Source organism: Labrus mixtus, chromosome 2 (assembly GCF_963584025.1).
Source record: "Labrus mixtus chromosome 2, fLabMix1.1, whole genome shotgun sequence".
Lineage (NCBI taxonomy): Eukaryota > Metazoa > Chordata > Actinopteri > Labriformes > Labridae > Labrus > Labrus mixtus.
Window position 1 is genome coordinate 5,370,050 of NC_083613.1, and position 17,456 is coordinate 5,387,505.

A 17,456-nucleotide genomic window follows, 5' to 3' on the forward strand; every position below is an offset into this window, starting at 1 on the left:
TTCATGCTACTTAAGTAACAATGATTAACCTTGTATTACCATGTTTACAAAGTCTTGCTTTAAAACATGGTAATGACACAAATTGACATGTGTAGATAGTGTCCACAAAAATAATGTAAAGCAATTTGCTTTCTTTCATATGCAAGAATTATAAGAGTAAAGAAGTTGTTTGATCGTCTATAATTTTGCTTCTTTGTTGTTGTGTTTTTTTTAACTTCAAGAATATAAATGAACATGAAATCAGAATATATGAAAGGATGTAGTCTTCACTAATTCAAGGACCCATGAAATTCAAGGACCCATGGAAAATTCAGGACCTTTGAAAATGATTGTACATTAGCATAAAGAACAAGTCATGGCTGACCATTCAAATAGCAGAGAACTTCCTGAACTTGCTTCAAAACCAAATAACAAAATGTATCCTTTGAAATATATTATATAAAAATATATAATAATGACTTCATTGTGGTTGAAGTGCCATGTCAGATAATTGTTGTATAATAAGCAAAATAAATTCCCAGACAATAAAAGCTGACTCCAGTGTGCGATGATGACGTGCTGGAAGTCACGAAGGTGCTGGGGTTCATTTGCTTCACTTTCCCAAGGCCGAGCCAAGGTACTGACCCTGAATGTGTTTGCATGGCGTGGAAGTTAATAGGATCCCGCACTGTTGAGGGAAACCATGTCAGGGTGAGGTACATATCATAGCCGCTGCTGATTACTCCTTATGACTCACTCTTTTCGCCTTCTTTATATTGAGAAAATGTAATTCCACATCAAGGGCATAGTAGGAATAGTCCCTAAGGTTCCTCTTATTTGTTGCTGACCTGACATACTTTCTGTTTCGCTCATTCAGTTATATAAGATTAAACAAAGATGTGAAAAATAGAATTCACACGCTTTACACATAAAACACAGGAAGTTAACAACAACAATACAGTGTTTGAGCCCACACAGGTAAGATAGTTAACATACAAGATTACAGGCTGCAATCTTTGGAAGAAAGTACAAGGTGAACCTGCTTAAAGGCTCAAATATATTTGCTTTTGAATCATACATATTCGTAGACAACCTGCTGCCTTGTGAACGTAAATGTTCACATACAGGCCACAACCTGAGGATTCCTCTGAAGGACATAAATGAGACGGCGTAAAACACCCAAATAGAGATTATCTGTCACCAGCTATTTTGGCACACATGTTTGTTGCTATGCAACAGCAATGACACATCATAGGTCGGGTAATTGAGGACTTGATCCATTAAAGGTGCACTATGGAGTTTTGGTAGAGGAATGTGAAAGTTGGAGAAATGTACAGATTCTGTGGTATATGTTCATGACTATCATTCCTCAGAGGAAAATGTGGTCCTTGGAACACTGTCTGAAGATAAAATGCTCCTCGAAAAGTTATGGTGGGGGGCCGACAACAGTGAAACCGTAACTCTCCTGGTAGCTTTTTAGCACCAAACAGTGTTCAAGGGACCCATTTTTTCCTTTGAATAAAGTTTGTGTATTTAGTTCAGAAAATATAGCATAGAATTGTTTCACTTCTCCAACTCTCCAAATCTACATAGTGCACCTTTAACTTCTGGTATCATCACCATACAACTCTACACTGCTCCTAGAGGTTATATGCATATTGCATCTTACCGTGTTAATTTTTGAGGACGTGCACAACCGACGCTCCAAACCACTGCAGGACATGCAGGGTTTGTTGTTATGGGTTTGCGTCGTTAAAAAGCAAGTATACTCAGGGCTTAAAACTATTTTACATTTTCTATTGAGTGATGGACATATATCAAATATCAGGCGTGCGGCTGTGTCTCAATTCGTAGAGTCGTCGCCTCTCAACCGGAAGGTCGAGGGTTCGATCCCCAGCTGAGCAACATGTTCGATGTGTCCTAGGGTAAGAAACTTAACCCTGCATTTCTCCTGTTGTATGAATGGATTAGTGTTGTACTTACTCTCTGATGTACGTTGCTTTGGATAAAAGCGTCTGCTAAGTGAATTGTAACATTGTAACATCAATCGACCAGGATGAAGCAAAGATAGCGAGGTCATTTGCCCAAAGCAGATATCTTCTCTCTAAGAGGGTTGTCAGTGCATCAGTGTAAACATTTAACAATGTCAACTATAGACTCATCAAGAGAAAGTCATGGTGCTACTTTCATGGCTTTTTTTTGTCAACAAGCTTAAAACATTACAAAAATATAATAAAAAGCTGAAAATGAATGGGCCTTGGTATCTCTAGAGTTTATGTGATGAACAGCAGTTATCCAACTTTTAACCAACAGTAAAGAATCCAGACTTGATAAATGTTTCACCTAAACCAATGTGATACAGTTGATATTTTTAAACCAAATATTGAAAGCTAAACCTAAACAACATTCTCTTTGGGTGCCTTTTATTGTGTAATTGAGATATTGCACAACACAAATGACTGCCTTGGTGGACAATACAGATAAACTTGATTTCATTCTATTGTATCCAAGATCCTGTAACAATCCCAGGAGAATATTTAACTCTAATGGTTGATCTCCAGCTCTGCCCACAGGCCCATTCCCCCCATGCACCTTATCCCTGATTGAATTATTTTCATTTGCCATCAATGAGATGGATGAAAGTTTGCCTGACTCCACTCCCGCATTTCTTTGAAGGCTCTGAGCGACCTTGTTTACACACACAAACACGCACACACACACAAAAAGAGCAGTGTGGATGTCTAATCACTCACTGTTAGATAAAATCATCTGCTGCTCTTTGTGGTATTCCTATCAACCTCAATAAAGGTTTCATTAGAAGTCTTCTGCGGCTATACTCGAAGCATATGTAGAGTTCTCGCCTATACACTGTCTGGGGACAAAAAAAAGTGTAAGTTGTGACCTTTTCCCAATGTCACATTATAGATTTGAATGATAGTAATGACATTTAGTGCAGCGCCTCAGAAAATGAAACCTCCCATGATTCTTCTCTGCTTTATTTTGATGTCATTTCTCCGAGCTCGGTGTGCTCTTAGAGCTCGAGCGGTTTGATTGAACGGCTGCTGGATTAGGTTAATTTGAAAATAAAGACACGCACATTTAAAATGCCATTGAGGGAGCGAGACAGTGAAAACACGATCGCTAAATGTGGGTGATTAAGTCCTGATCCATGGTTAATGAGCATATTGCCGCGACAACTCTCCGCTAAAGCCTCCCCGTCAAAAGCAGACTAAGCTCAATTGATCTGGCGTGACGTGATTCATTCGCTGCAGGGGTGTCTCTCTCTCTCTCTCTCCCTGCCTGTCTGATCCATACCTCCACTTACCTCATGATCCGACAACTACCCGCTTCCTATCTCTGCGCTGCAGCTTATGCCCAGCTCTCGACATCAGGTTTATAAAACTGCGCGGTTATCGCCCCAACCTCTATTGATTTTTGTATTGTTACCCTCCTCACACAGGCTGAGTGGATGCTGTGAGGGAAATCTTAATCACCTCCTGCGCTAATGCTATCGGTCACTTTGATTTTGGATGTGAGTAATTATTGTTTGTGGTTGATTGTTTTAGTAGGCAGGAGAGAAATTGGCCTGCTTCTCCTTTTCCCACCTTTGTATTGGTTTGGAATTAGTTTCTGGGTTTTTCTTTGATTGCAGAGTCGTCCAGACAGAAACTGGCTTGTTACGATAATGTATAAGGTTGGGGAGTGAAGTGGCTGTTTTCACACTTCTGTGACGGTAAATGAGTCATGTGAGGCTTACAATGCTTGCTAGGCACTTTTTTTTTCTAAGCAGCACATTCCTGAGATGATGTGTATGGAAATGTTCACTGCAGCTGAAGGATATAGTTACAAAAGGAAACCAAGAAATGCTCAAACAGAAAGAAAGGGTATGTTTTAATATGAAACACAGCATGTTCATCCACCTCTACAAGGCTTTGCTGCTTCTGTATTTAACTAAAAGCCCTGACAGCTGACTCACAATAAGGCAGTGCATAATGTAATTTACCATTCATAATAGACTCTGCTGCTTACTATAATAATATAGAAAATGATTACTGCTTAAAAACAGCAAATTACATCTGACAAGCCTCAAAGACACTGGCAGATATCAGGAGGCCTTGGCATTACACAGTGACAGGTAATGAATGGCAAGCTCTGCGAGCGCGGGCCAATGAGATATCCAGGTTGCGCATTTGCCGACTGTTTATTGGTGCTTAATGAAAAACCATTTATCTAAATCACCACCAGGGAGGGTTCCCGGGTAAAGCTGTGGAAAGGGGGCTAACATTTTTGTCAGTGACAAATGCTCTGCTGTTTTTCCAATCCAAATTGAATTGACGAGAGCGAACACATCCATTTGTGCCACGAGCTCTCGCTACACCCACAATTCCACCACCGAAGCCTTGGTGAGACATGGGTGTTGTAGTTTTAGCCAAATAAAGAAATAAACACAAAAGATACCACTGTAACACTGTTTAACAAAACAACTAAGGAGAATGTATTATGCTATAAAGACAGTTTGATTCAATCTTGATTGCAGCTGGAGGGCGAATTGAAGGATAAACCCAATGTACTATACTCACTAACCACCAGTTAAAGGTAGCGCGCAGCTCGGTCAAACAACTGCCATGTGTTATTTTTCTCAGTAGTTAGAAAGACCCAAACAGAGCTTTAGGAAAATTAACATTGGACTTACTGGCAAAAATAGATAAAATGGGCAACCTTATCTCCCACAGTTTGGTGTTGTTGTACACAACAAACTTCCATCAGAAAAATAAAAAAATATAGAGAAAATATTTTTTTTTCACTTCTAATGTGATTTATAATATATGTTTCTCATAGATGTTTTAGTTACTTTATGATGATTTATTTTCCATATGAGCCTCATGATGTGATGACACATCAGTATTTGTGATAGCAAATCTGTCAGCTGAATAAATCTACATTTCATTGTGTTTTAATGTAAAGGCCTCCGGTAACAAGCTTCACAGGGGATCAAGATAAAGATAAAAGATAAAGATAAACTTTATTGATCCCCGTGGGGGAAATTTGTGCATTACAGCAGCTCCAGAAAACAGGGGACGGGAATACAATTATTAAAAATAAATATAGAAGTTAAAATCAAATCAAACATATTACATAAACATTATATACTTCACTGATATATTCCCTACATCAATAACATAGATGCTCAGTGGTCTAGACCACTGGTTCTCAACTGGTGGGTCGGGACCCACAATTGGGTTGCAGAGCTGTTTTCAATGGGTCGTGACTGAGTTCCTCGGAAAAAAAATGGTGAAGTGCTTTTTAAACATGTTTTCTTCTGTATCTTTGTTCTGTCACATGGTTTTAAACATCTGAGGTCAAAACTGCACCACTGCTCATTGAATAAACCTGATTGGTTGAACAAACTTTCAGAAAATTTGGGTCGCGGTTTTCATGGAGGACATAGTGGGTCCTGAGGCTAAACCAGTTGAGGACAACTGGTCAACTGTTCTCTGCACATAACGAGTCAGAACCTTCCATCTTGTTGACACACCAATATTTTAATTTCCACTTGACCTTTTGGTGCAACAAGTTGATCATTGCTGATGATGGGATTGGATTCTTAAAAATATTAAAAAATATATTTTTATAGGAAGTTGATTAAAAGGCAGAATTACCAGCATAGTTTCATTTCATTGGAATGAAAAGCCTGATAATACACTCTTATTGTGGCACAGTACATCTTAATAAAACACATCCCTATTGATATTATTTAACCTTCAAATTGTAATCCAGTTGATGGATGATTTATTTTTTCAACATTAGATGAAGTAAAACCATTTTATGATGAAGAAATTTATACCGCAAAGGTTCCAAAAGGATACAATAATGTTCTAAAAATATATTACACACCTATTCAAACACAGCGTCTTTAGTCAAGGAGAAATTCTACTGTGACAATTTTATCTGCTTCCACAAAGACTCTAAATGCCATTAGCAGAAAGGAGTATGCATTGTGGAATTCCTGTTCTTATTGAATTTTGTAATAACTCTGATAGCTCTGCTGGAAATGTTCCAAGCATGAAATTAGGGGCTTCTACCACTGTGGCGCTGGTTAAATTTGAAATTAAAATTTCCCTTGAAGGAGAAATGCTAAGAAATAATGTACAAAAGGAATATAGCTGATAAAGAAAATAACATACTGAAAATGCAAATGCATGGATGGCTGCACAGCTCTTGTTTGTAGCAGGACTTAATTGTCACTAGACCAGTGGTTCCCAACATTTTTCCATGGATACCCCCGTACCTGTACCTAAAAGAAGCTGAGCTCCCCCAAGACCTTTATAAAGAGATACTTTAGTGTACAAAATGTACATATATTTTCACTGAAGTAATAATAACTTGAATTACAAATGGGGCTGGCCAAGTAGCCAAATGTTTTTTTTTGTTGTTCTTACAGCATTTTCTTTATTAAGTGAGTGGGTTATCATTGTTTCTGTTTATGACTGAAAATCAAATTATGCCAACCTCAGAGCAGACCCCAAAGTGGTCTTGGATCCCAGGTTGGGAACCAATGTACTAGACTAGACTCTAAGCAACCAATACGTACAATCACGTTTCATTAAGAAAAATGCTTTCAGGATTCCCCAGCCCACCCGTGTGCTTCCAGAGTTCTCTTTGGTCTATGTTTGGTTAACATGCTAAATAACATCTTGGTACTGTGAACAACCTTGATCTTATTCCTGAAGAGAGATGATGAAAATTTTAAGTCCTCACCTCAGAGTGCACAGGAAGAGCCACAGAGCCAGGACAACATGAGTCACGCTCATGAAATGAAGTTGGAAATATAGAGGTGATGTTTGCCAAGCAGAAGCATGACGCATTCCAAAGAGTCAGGCCTGATTCTGCTGACACTGCTCCTAAACTCTAACATCATTTCCTTCTCTCATCTCCCTATCTTTACTCCATCTCACCCTTAAAATCCTCCCCTCCCTCGTCTTTAAAAAAACCCACTCCCTCCCTTACTCTCTCTCTCTCTCTCTCTCTCTCTCTTCTCTCACCTCTCACAGATTATGGTGTTGACAGATCCTGAGTTTGAGAGCAGCGTGCTCATCAGCTCTGATGAGGGGGCCAGTTTCCAGAAGTACCGCCTCACGTTCTTTGTGCTGAGCCTTTTATTCCACCCCACTGAGGAGGACTGGGCCTTAGCCTACAGTCACGACCAGAAGGTGAGATTGTCTTTGATGTCGCCGTCTTTTCTCTGCTCATCACAATAGGCTGCGCTGCGTGTGACTTATTAGGACCATTTCTACCTCTGTGCCACACACTGTTCACATTCAAAAGGGCCAGTAGTTTTCATCATCTAAGTGAATTATCTGATGGGAGGGTATTGATTCTCTCGCTGAAGATGAAGCTTGTGAAATTGTGTCTGATTTGTAAAAAATAAGGAGAGGATAGTGACATTATTTGAGATTACTAAATAGAGACACATTTGAAATCTTTCATTATTCAAATACACAGGTCTCTCTTGAAAAAGATATTCCAAAATCTCAATGAGATTACCTGGTAAAATAAATAAAATCTTTTAGTTTTCTGATCTGCTCTGGGGCAGACCCTGAAGATTTAAATGAAGGACTGCAATTTTAAGCCATTTGCTACCTACAGCATGAAACAACAACAAATAACTGGAGCAACAGCGAGTAGTGAACAGGATGCTAATTGTGTTGCCATTTACTGATAATAATCTTGCACACCAACAAATGTTGTTTTTTTTTGAAGGAGAGCTAAAATTTTCTGTTAAATGTTACATTTTAATTTTTCTTCTAATTTCTACAGCTTTGTTGGCAGGAACCAAATTCATTAGGTATTTAATATATAAGAATAATAATAATATATAATAATATATAATAATAATAATAATAATAATAATAATAATAATAATAATATAATAACTAATATTTTGACCATGTTTGGATATTTAAGATTTATAAATGTACTCAAGTTTTAAGTGTTGGCCATTATAAAATTGCTGTTTTAGCTCAGTCAGAAGCAAGCACCCTACATACAGAGGCAAAGCACTCAAGGCAATGATTGCTGGTTTGAGACCCAGCCTTCAAGCCCACACTTCAATCCTCATATCAACATGGTAAGAAGGCTGAAAAATAAACTTTATAAAAGAGCGATCAAAATCGATCAAGCAGAACCAGATATAATGTCTACTTAAATGTACATGATGTACTGCCTTGTCATATACCGCTTACATTACTGGTAATACATTTCTAGATGGAAATTTAAGTGTCTTAATCAAACAGTTTGGCCTGAGCTGCTAACTTGCAGCAGAGATGAGGAGGGGGCTATATCATTCTTGAATGTTCAATTGTACTTTTGCCCGCAGACACAGGTTACTACTTTATAAATGCCCATTCATTCACTGAGATGAATCATGCTTTGGTTTAGTAAAAATAATTTATAATAAAAGAAAATGACCCATCCTGAATGTGATGTGTTCTAAATGACATGATTCTTTGAAGAAACTTTCCGAGAACAATTTCCAAACTTGGTTCCCTAACTTGTAGAATTTGGAGAAGCCAATCTGACTTCTCAGTGAGTGCAACGATTATATCTGCTCAAAACACAAGTCAAGAGAAATAGAGTGGGCAGTGAAGATTGCTTTAGTCAATTTTTACACTGATGGAAATCCACAATGCTGCAAGCCCCATGCAAGCCATTACAGTACGGGTACCAGTAATGTGTTTATTTTCCCTGGCGTGGTTTTTGGACTGGCCCTCTTTATTTTGAACAGAGCACAGAGTGAGTTATTATCTGAGACTGTTTGAGCCAGTGCTTTTGTTTCAGATGTAATGGTATACACTACATCAGCTTAAAAAAACCTCAGTCCCTAAAACTGATTCTCGGCCTGCCATTTTTCTTACCCGTCTTCATCATGGTGTCACCTTCTTTGGGCTTTAACTCACAGCATGGAGCTCTGCATGCTATCTTCACACAGTGAAAATAGATTGTCCCCAGCTAAAGTCTGCCATTAAGGTCAATGACTCTGACCCAAGAGCAACATCAATCGCTCTGCAGGGGGGGGCAGAGTGCTGGAGGATGATGATTGATGAACAGTGGTGAACAGTGGTAGATGCATCGAACGTTGATGACACTGCTTTGGAGAGGCTGCATGTGGCAGTGTCAGGCCTGTAGTTGGACGAAGTTTTTATATGACAGTATTTAAGGGTGTGTCTACACCCAGCATTAACAAGGGTCTTGGATGAGAAATGGACAGCTCTAAGTTAATGAGTTTACATCTGACATTGAAATTAGATTATGTCACCACCAAACAAGATCAAGCCCTGGCAAGTCATGTTTACATCACTGTAATAGTAGGGTGCATTCACACCTGAACTAAGGGATTGGTTGAATGTAATGTGTTAATATCATGTGTCAGCAAGGCCACAAACAAGGCCAATGAATTCTTATTGAGGATCCACTTGGTTTGGTAAAAAAAAAAGAAAAAAAGTCACACTTACAGAAGTATAAAGAGAGATAAAGTCCAATAAGGACAGCAGTTGTGAGCGATTGATTGGGTCATACAAACTCAAGACTTTAACACAGCAGACTCACATTGACTTCACTTTCTTCATATCGGAAGATTTAAGATCTATAAGTAACCTTAACATAAGTACTTATTACAGCACAAACCATGATCTTATTCCTGAACCTAACCCTGCAGTTTATTATGGTAACCAATGTTTTTTTTGTTAAATAAGTAATGCCATGTAGCTTTGCTAACTCAATTATGTTTTTAACCCCATCCACATTGTTCTCCAAACAATGTAGTTTACTAACCTAACCACACATACACAATTTTTCCAAATTCAATCACTTACAGTTACCAGTTACAAAGGTTAACAAATCATGTCTTCATTTTTAGTGTGCAATCATGACATAATGTAGTGCACATATGTGACTTCACTGAAAATTATACTTATTATAAGCTTAATGGCAAGCTTTTTCCTAACCAAACTGAATTCCTTCTCACAACTGCACTCTGCATGGGCATTGATACAAATAAGTATATTAATGCACATCATTTATGACCATTATGTGCCAAAACCACAAACTTTGGGTCAAAGAGCATATGGTCATTTTATACACTTTTGCTTATAATCAAGATCCAAACATGTAGATCAAGTAATTTTCAGGAAAACAGATTATGATTAATAGACATTAATTCAATTTTTGAGGATATAAATCATATTTCATATGTATATTTCAAGTGTCTTATTCACTGAATGCTACATGTCCTGTTAATTAGTTATTGTGATTGGCTATATGAAGAACATTCCCTCTCTGTAATGTCTCATCTATTTCTGACACAGGAGGCAAAAAAAGTCAGAAGGCTCAGAACTTTAATTTGAGCTCCACTACTTTGCTCCAGCATTAGAAATCCGCATGGAAATTCAGCTGCTGCTATTTTAGACTGCAGGACTGACTATCAAGGTGAACACAGTAGCCAGGTTCAAGAAGTTTAAATCCCTGTGAAGTCTGGGTAGGAGTGTAGTTAAAAGAGAGGTGCTGTGAGCCCTTCGGCCAAAGTTCTGGGCAAAACATAAAATTATTCGGATGGATCGCGACTACTGAAACCAACTCATCAGTCACAGCTTTTACATAACTTCAAAACTGTATCCAAATGTTAATTAAAAACAGCCCTTAGCAGCTGAAATTATCTTTAAAAATTACAGCATACACAAAACATGAGGTGTGCCTGGCTGGCCCATAATATAGACTCCCAGGATCAATGACTGTAAGAGCTATTGATCTCACTGATTAAATACACCTCAATCATGAAAGTGGGATATACATCAAGCAGCAGAGTAGAACGTTCAAGAAGGTGGAGGCAGCTCTGACTTAGATTTGGCAAATCAACATTAACAAGGTAGTCCAGGTCAGTGCGTGAAATGAAGATTACAGGCATTATGACTAATGTGGCTATAATTTGAATAATCACAAGCACAATTTAGTATCTGAAGCATCGAGCCCAGGCATGATTGCTACCTCGGCTGGACCTATTTTCAGTTTGCTCCTGATGTGTCATCCACATACTCAGACCCCATCGGCTGTGACTGCATAAAGCATATGTTCTTCATCTAGTTAGTTAAAAGAGGTTTACATTTAATTCGACCTGATTTCCCCCTGCAGCCTAGATGCTTCATCTCCACTGAGCCTGCAGCGAGAAGCTTTAATATGCTCATTTTCAGCTTGTAACCGGCTAATAGTTTTCAGACTGGGTCACTCTGAATTTAATCAGCTGTAAGTTGGTGCTTAACTGTGGTTAAATGCAGCCCTGAGGACCTAACTTTAAAGGCAGGAGTGAAACTCTTTAGTGAGGCATCAAAATCCATGTCGGGACTAATAGGCGTGAGTGAAGTATTTGTTGTAATTCTTGATTCTCTTTTATAAAAAAAAAGATAACATTCAGGTCAGTCCCCCTCCTTCAGTAAATGAAGGTATTTTTAGATTAAGAACTCTCAGTGACCTTTCCAGACTCTCATCTCCTCTGTGAGGTTTTTGTGGAGACAATTACTCATTGATGTAGTCCCAAGTTGGCTACTGAGAATAAGGCCAATGCTACCGCTGCCAAGTGAGTGAGTTATGTAAACAGGCGGACACAGAAGAACAGCTCAGGGAAGCAGCTCTACACATACAATGAATAGGAGTTGTCTTCATTTATTCCCTGTAAACTGTCTGAGCTCCATGTTTGATTGGGTGTTCAGGCATCTTGCCAAATCACCTTTTTTTTTTCTTTTTGTGACCAAAGCCCAGACAGGAACAGGCTGGTTCTTATTTCCTTACACTCTGACCTTTTTAAAAACTACAATATTTCTGATGGTGTGTTACAGATATTAAGTAGCATGTAAGGGTTACTGCAGCGATACCCTTCCAAAAAAACACACAAAGATGATGAAAATGTCTGAATGGAACTTACTCCTCTCCTGCTTCTTACACCTCAGCAAACTTGAGAGGCAAGGCCGTGACTCTCTAATGGACTATGTAGCGATTAATTCATCCAATAATTGCATCAGAGACAAAGAGTACAGTGCTGTTCACTGCCATCAAACATCGTTTGTGATCAGCTAATTCCTAATGAGAGTATCTGACCCATTACGGAGTGGCATATTTTTACAGCGACTATTTGTCCTTGATAATGACCACCATTAGGACTTCTACGATGCTTTTTGTAGTTCTTAGGTAGAGCTCCAGCAATCTAGCATTGCATTTCAATAATATGTAAATGATTGAAAAGGGAATGTAAAAGATGTTTCATACTGTAGCTTTCAGTCATGTGACCAGTGAGGAGGCTTAGAGGGGAAATAGAGCTGGCCATAGTGGCAAATACCATTGAACAGACTATGGGGTTTCAACACAGGCTTTTACATTTTCCAATCTCTTCCAAATGACGCATTTTTAGATCACCTGAAAAATAGATATTAAGCTAAACCACATTTGGGCACTTGATAATACAGAACACTATTTCAATTGTAACCCTAAACCTAAAAACTGTAAAGATCTTGCCAGAATTTAAAATCAGTGGTGTGCACATAGTGGAGAATCTTCTCCACTGAAAGTCAACAAAAGTGCAGACAGCTTAATGTATTTTCAATGAGTCTGGGTCAGTAATTCTGTGGTTTGGGACGTGAAAAGGAAGTAATAATTTGCTCAAGTGAACACAATATTTAATGGCAGGATTAGGATAATTCTGTTCTGTTGTTCCCTCAAGAGACACTGGAGCGTCTACAATCATTAATCCAAAATCTCCTCCTCTCTGGGTATTTATTTCTAAGTTTAAATTCTGAAGAAGCACAACCCTTGTTTGCCTCCTTGTCTGTTAGTGCATCCAACTGAAAAACCAACTATCTTTAATTTAAAAAGATTTTAAAAAAATACCTGTTGAAAACATCAAGAGGTGGAAACAGAGCCTGGTAAATTATCCTTAGTGTGCAGCAGTAGGAAGCCTTTCTTGCCAGGTGGGCGGTTTCACATGTGTGTGATGTCATGTGAAAGCTATGAATAGTCAGCTGGTACAACAGTGCCTGAGGTAATCCATAACATTGGTCAAGCTCAAAAATAACATCCTACGCTTCCCAAAATGTATTATCAACGTTTTTAGCATTTTTAACAACACCAATATACAGCATAATGTCATATCATTTGTTTAAAATATAGGCTTTCTTTAAAGGCTTAATATGCAATATTCACACTTAAATGTAATAGAAATCAAGTATATCCTCTGAAAATAACTCAGTGAGTCATGACTGTCTACAATGGGTGTAACACCCGAGTCCCACTGTCTGTGATGTTTTCAGAGTTTTCAGAGTCCTATCTTCAGTTTGTTTACATCGCTGGGACAGCCGGCTGGCTCTTCCCCTCACGTATAAAAGTTGTTTAATTGAGGGACTAGAGAAAAGAAGAATAACATACTGTACTCACTGATTAATTGAATGTCACATAAGCGTTTCTAGATCACGGTCATTTATATGCAGTGTGAAGATACGAGCATAATAAAGATCGCTAGCTTTAGCATGCTAACACAACAATGCAGTGGGAGTTGTTTTGGTTTCATGCTGGTGCTCAAGGGCGACATCTGCTGGATCAAAAAAATCGCATATAAAGCCTTTAACTATGGCTATGACTCTACAGCCTACAGATGAGCTTTAACAGTGCTCAATGCAAACTGCATCATGCTTGCAAGCTATTGAGATAATACTTTCGATTTTATGAAGCAATATAATGTTCTACTTGCCATAATCTAAAAGTCATATTAGTATTTAAAGCCTAGAAAATAAGTTATCCAATGTTTTCATCTCACACACAACAGCAGGTTGTCAATCTCTGACTCCTTCTCTCAGATATTTATCCTTATCTTACACTTCATGTTGGAACTCAAGGATATTTCTGGAGATTAAGGGAAAAACCTCTGGGAAGAAATACGTTTTCTGAGAATGTGCTCAAGGCTTAGATAAACGTAGCTGATGATTACCAAAATCAGAAGTAGGCTGTTCATCCAATGGGGACCAGTAACCCAGAATGGGTGTGTGAAGGTCCTCATTCACCAAGGTCATTGTAATTCTAAGTTTAAACTAAAGGGCACCTGAAATTGGTTGATGTTCATGCAGGTGTCATTGAAGAGGCTTCTACAGAACTGAGGTGTATGTGTTTATATCAAAATGCAAAGCACCATGACTTTGAAAGTAAAACCAAGTCCAGTTGCCTTTTGGATTGAACTAAGAATTTTAATATCCATGCATACCAAATGTTATGACAACCCTTCCAATAGTTTTAAGACATGACAACACATCTAATTTCTTTAAATATGTAATTTGTAATTGATGGATCATGACTGTCTACCAACACTTTCATAGAAATCCATGAAATAGTTGTTTAGATATAACTATGTGACAAGTATTTGAGAAAAAGGCAAACTGACTTACATTGCATATTCTTAAAACAGAGCCAAGATATTCCCAATGACAGCATTAGGGTTACAAAACTAGACACAGCTACAAAAGTCTTTATAAAGCTGTTTTCACTATAGACTTGTACTTTTAGTGACACTGATTGACTTGTTAAAGTGGTTCAATGCACCTTTTAAAATCCAGTCTAGAGGGAGGATGTATGACTGACATAATTTTATTCCATGCGCATGTTTTAAAAATGTGCCTGCCAGGGCGCCTGCCACTACTAAACAGTGGTCCGCCTCACGTAGGGACACATAATCAAAAGGTGTATTTTATGTTTCCTGCTGGTCTGTGGCATTCTGACCAGCCTGCAGAAAGTTGAGCAGTGAAAAATTGAAATTCCCACTCCTTGCATTTCCTTTGAACCCAAAGCAGCAAATAACCAAACTTGCACTTTGGAGAAACAAAGAGAGCCACCAGGGTATACTTTCACACTGCAAGCCTTGAGTTTAACGAGGACAGGGGCTTTATTGGTTCAGCTCTAACCTCATAAAGAGTCATCCACACGGAACTGTAGTGCATATTCACACTGCTGCACAATTGCATTACCCTAAGATGGTACACAACAGTCCCTAGGTACAGGCAAACATTTAATTTGTGTGTTTGTATTTCCACCGGAGGAGAGGCAATCCATTAAGGCTGAGGCTGCTTTAACTGGAAGCTGGTGACTCAGTGGCTACAGAACTATATTACTGCATCTGAACCCCAACACATATGGGACTCAACTAAAGCTCTCTATGGCCCTGAGTTGGCAGCCCGGTGCAGACAGAGGATTAATGTCATTAGTCAGGTGATGGATGGCTGAGAGCCACACAGTAATAATACAATAGATCATGACTAAATGGTCAGAGAGGGAGCTGTCGTTGGCAGTTTAATTCCTGGAGGTAGAATTATGCTTAGTATTAAAAAGTTAAAAAAAACAAAACATTGGCAGCTTGGATGGTGTTATAGTCAGTCAATTTAGTAAAAAGCATATCCACTAACAAACATATATTAAAACCAATCAAAAAAGTAATTGCAGGATGATAAAAGGACCAAAACATATGAAAAGTTCCCCATATGAATTCAAAAGAAACCAAGTACAGGTCAAGCATGGCCTTGATTGATTTTGCTGGTGATTGTATGGTGCCTGGTATGATGAAACAGGGAACGAAGCTCTGAAATCAAAGGGAAATTATGGATACAGTGAAGCACTGACAGCTACATGGCAAGAAGAGGCAGCACAGATGGAGTAACGCGTTCTTATGGAATAGCAGATATGTAATGTCACTCTGTTGTCAAAACAGCAGATGGAGGTGGCCTGCTAAAGCTGAGAATGTACTTTGTCAATAGAAAGGAGAAGAACATTTTCTGCTAGTTGCCAACTTCTGCTGAAGGTTGACCTTGAAATAGCATTGATTTCATAAAAATAAAGCAACTAATTGGACCGTGCTCTCATCTCTCAAACAAAAAGGCCTGCAAAGGTTAAGACCCAGATTAAAGGCAGGTGTTATGTTGATGAATACCTTTGACTATTTTAATTCCAGACCAACTCAATGTTCACTTGAGTAATTTACCACTTACATAATATCACTTGAATATTACGCAGGAATCAGAGCTCAGACCTGTAGTCCTGGGTGGTGGTCAAGTTTGATGTGTGCGACGCTTAAACTGAAACTCTTTTTCTGGCAGATTTGCCAGATTTGGTAATCATGGGGTCCATCTTGATTGACTCCCTGGTCATTCTCGGGGTGCCTAAAATGCTACCACTCTGCCCATTTCACTCGTTTCTTTGGTGGATACAAAGCTTCACTGCAGTATCCTCCCGCCATGTTAAAGCTAATATAGCGTAGCTTGATAAGGAGTTCACGTAAACAACAGCTGGTGTCACTCTTCACTGAAACGGATGTCTCCGCCCACTTTTTTGCAAGCGAGAAAGAGAACAGATGGTGTAGCGGGGCCTTTAGGATTAATCAACCGTGACATTTTAAACCAGGGTTAACTGTGAAACAGGTTAACCGCTTCATCCCTTCATGTGACAGTGGGAACAGCAACTTACAAACTCAGCTCAGGAAAAATAACTTTCCTGTTAAAATGAACTTGGTCAGTTTTCTCTGTTGTCACATTTTTGACAGTAGTCTAGGGTTCCAGAACAAAGATATATTCCCAAGGTAAGGGATAAACTGTCAACTTTTCCATGAGCTGTTAAAGCGTGAGAATGGAGTTGAGTGACCAAAATCTAACAAGAATATTATCTGCAGAAATCAACTTTTAACTTTAAATCATCATCAGACAGTAGTTGATGAGATCAGATATTGCATTATTGCTAATGCCGTTGGCTCTAAAGAGATAAGCAGATACATGGATCCAAAGAATCCAAAGATCAGATGACTTTTTTTCCTTAGGGGAAAGGTCTCAAGGTAGAAGGCTATCTTTGTCCTTGGAAAATACCGTGTGTCCTCTGAAGATGTTTAGAATTCACCAGCTGATGGAGGAGCCCTTTGATATTTCACCATCCGTTTTAACCTTTACACTTTGCTTACCTGGCTGCTGCTGTTCCTTGCGAGCTGTGCGGGCCTGTCAGTCCCCGTTTTGGGAGAAGGAGAGGAGAAGCAAAGCTGTCAGATGCGGGGGATTGAGAAAAGAGGCTGAAGGTGGTGAGGGTGGGGGGTTGTTGTTGTTGGCAGATATGTGCGCGTGAGGCGGGTTGGGGTGGGAGAAAGATGGAACACAGCTGGAAAATGAACCAATAAATGAGAGCAAATGAAGATTGATGGATAATGCTTGATTTCTTATTAAGTAACTAATTTGTATTTGTGATAGAGGCTTTGGCTGACATCCTCCATTGGCCTGACAACAGTTGAATAGATATTAGTTTATCTGTTTATCAGCTTGTTTATCAGTTTTCAAACAGGCCTCCGTGTATTCCCTCATCGCCTGTTCCAATGATGCGTCAGCCGAGCCAACCCCTGACATGACACAGTGGCTTAAAATCAC

General features: G+C 38.9%; 1 protein-coding gene across 1 annotated transcript in view; it reads left to right on the forward strand.

The window, feature by feature from the left end:
* sorcs3a (sortilin related VPS10 domain containing receptor 3a) overlaps positions 1-17,456 on the forward strand; it is a 236,203-nt gene that overhangs the window by 131,195 nt on the left and 87,552 nt on the right. Inside the window, exon 4 of the mRNA XM_061048343.1 lies at positions 7,032-7,190. Coding sequence (XP_060904326.1) covers positions 7,032-7,190 — 159 coding nt within the window. The remainder of the gene's footprint in view (positions 1-7,031; positions 7,191-17,456) is intronic.